General features: G+C 39.0%; 1 protein-coding gene across 1 annotated transcript; it reads left to right on the top strand.

The window, feature by feature from the left end:
- The first annotated feature begins 247 nt into the window (after positions 1-247).
- On the top strand, positions 248-2,377 carry enam (enamelin). Its single transcript, XM_014007824.1, has 8 exons — positions 248-337; positions 506-567; positions 675-698; positions 862-924; positions 1,028-1,069; positions 1,161-1,184; positions 1,296-1,346; positions 1,672-2,377. Exons 2-8 carry the CDS (start codon positions 514-516, stop codon positions 2,026-2,028), a joined length of 615 nt encoding a protein of 204 aa, XP_013863278.1. The 5' UTR covers positions 248-337; positions 506-513; the 3' UTR covers positions 2,029-2,377.
- Positions 2,378-2,659: the final 282 nt, after the last annotated feature.

Raw genomic sequence — 2,659 nt, 5'->3', positions numbered from 1 at the left:
AGAGCAAGATTCATCAGCATTTAAGACGTATTTCCTTTCTGTTTCTGGTATTAATTATTGCGTTGTGTTGGTTTTAATGCAATAAAGCTGAGAATGTGTGCTAAGCATACTTGCACAGCATGTAATTACCCATAACAAGGGCCTCAACACCACATACCATTCTTTTTTTCAATTTTGACATATAAGGAGTCTCCTTCAAACACATAGCTGTGCACATTTCACTGCATTTGATTGGCTATTACAGGATATAAAGGGCATCCGTGTGAGACATGATGTAGACTTCGCTTCATCTCTGAGGAGGCACGCATTGACGTTTGCTCTGAGCCAAGAAGAAAAGGTGAGATGGATTTATATTCAATTACAATATATTTAGTTTCTGCAGTCATCATTTAAATCCTGCACATCGTCTTTTTTAATGTTGTTTTTTTAAAGAAATTGTTATTATGATCAATTAACGTAAAAAGAGTTTAAAGCTATTCTGTGTGAATTTTTTTTCTGCATAAAGGACTGAAAATGAAGCAGTTTGTGATCCTGATGTGCCTGACGATTACGACCTTTGCTGCTCCTGTGAGTCTTACCTGAGAGTTTTATTTTATTTTTTGAGCAACAAATCGTAAAAAATCCTAAAGACTCAAAACTGCTTTCATTTTGCTTCTTTCTCTTTTAAACTTTAGGCACCAGGCAGTAAAAGCAGTGAGGTAGGAGGGTATCTTTCAGTTCTGGCGCGTCACATTTCTTTTCTCTTTTTTGCTATTTCATCAGTCAAGCAGCCTGCTGGGTGTCTGGGAGAGAATAATAATTGGCTTTATTTCAGCTCATGTCTGATGATGTCTTTTCTTTTTTTCTTTTTCTTTTTAACAGGTTTCAGCTCATGCTAATGAGGCCCTAAGGTTGATGGAGATGTACAGACTCTACCAGCAGTCGGTAGAAGGATGATTGATTTATTACCTAAACAAATACCTGTGGTCATCTTATGGCGTCAAATAAAAAGACACTAATCATCAGTCTTGATACGTTTATTTTGCAGGGAGCAGCAGGAAACCCCTTCCTTCATGCAGCTGATGCTCCCGTAAGTTTTATTCAATTAAATTCTGCTCAACTTTATGTGCGAAAATCTGTCCAAAACTATATATGTATTCATGAATTATTTGTTTGCTCAGGCTCCTCCAGCCTTTTCAGCAGTGGTAAGTTTGTACAAGTATTCAAAAATACAAGATAAAAATGTTTAACTTGTTATAACTGATCATGTTATTTGAAATGAAAAGTGCTTTTCTTATTATTTTTTATAATCTCAGGTGAATCCAGCTCCTCTTAAAGCACAAGATGATTCAGATGAGGAGACTGAGGTGAATAGGCAGCTTTGATTTATAGTAAATTAAACGTTTTCTTTCCACACAAATAACGCATTGTTTAATGATATATTTCATAAATTAATGGCCAGTCTAATTTTGATCTAATTTCAAAAATATCCTCCAAAATAGCCCCAGTTGCATTTCGTAAAACTTGGAATCATGAATTGATAAATGCAATCATATTCTCTTTTGTCAAAATGAAACTAAACTAATATGATATATCTTATAATAACTGAAAAGACATCAACATGTTAAGTCTGCTGGCTCTGGAATCAATTTAACAAGGCTCTTTTAAAAATTCCTTCCACTTCCATGACAGGATGGAAACACCAAAGCTGCATCAGCCCCTGCTGCTGCAGCTGCAGCTCCTTTAAACTCAGACGAGGCAGAGGAAGCCGAAGAGGCCGAGGCAGCAGAGGCTGAGCCAGCTGTGGTGGAGGCAGCACCAGCAGAACCTGCGGCGAACCCTGCAGCAGAACCTGGGGCCGCTCTGGATCCTGCAGTGGTCGACGTCCCTGCAGATGTTGCGCCAGTAGATGGCGGTGCTGTGGATGTGCCTCCGGTTGATATTGTTCCTGTTGACAGCGACCCCTCAGCCCCCGGGGCTGCTGCAGAWGCTGGCACTGTTGATGCTGGGCCCGTCAAGACCGCTGGGGCCGACCTTCCTGCTCTGTAGTTTTTCACCTCTCGTTACTCCCCTGTTAGCTGAACTTCAGAGCTTTAAACATCCATGAGTAATGCAGCTGTGGCCTAAATAAGAGAAAACAAAATGACATACCAAAAGAATTAAAGTAAAAACTGCATGTTTACAGATTTTTGTTAAAATCATTATTTTTTTGCTTTTGTTTACTGGAAAGTCTTGACTAATTTGTATTTTTATAGCTTTCTTTATATTATAAATCTATGTTCCAAAAGTTTGGATAACATTTTTTTTAATTTTCCAAGATCCACATATATCTGTGCAATATATGTGAGACATTCAAGTGTGAGTGTTCAGTGTGAAATAAAGAACATTCTTCTACAAACCTGTGTTTTGTTCAAATAAATTTGGTCGTCATGAAGCTGCAAAATTCCCTGCAGCCAAAAGGGCGAGCCACTGAACCAGCAGACCGCCTCTCCTCRGCACTAAGAGAGGTTCAGCTTTACTGTCACTCATCATTCTGATGCATTTAAAAGGTGCCGCATCCATCTGATCTGAAATCTGTTCTGCTGAGACTGATCTAATAGGATCAGAGTGGGATATGGCTGAAAGTGCTGAGTAGGAGAGCTGTGTATGTGTCTGTGTTTGAGCAGACTAAATCCCATGT

Source organism: Austrofundulus limnaeus, unplaced genomic scaffold (genome assembly GCF_001266775.1).
Source record: "Austrofundulus limnaeus strain Quisiro unplaced genomic scaffold, Austrofundulus_limnaeus-1.0 Scaffold45, whole genome shotgun sequence".
NCBI classification, from domain to species: domain Eukaryota; kingdom Metazoa; phylum Chordata; class Actinopteri; order Cyprinodontiformes; family Rivulidae; genus Austrofundulus; species Austrofundulus limnaeus.
Note: the sequence above shows the minus strand (reverse complement) of the source record. Positions and strands in the feature narration are given on the sequence as shown.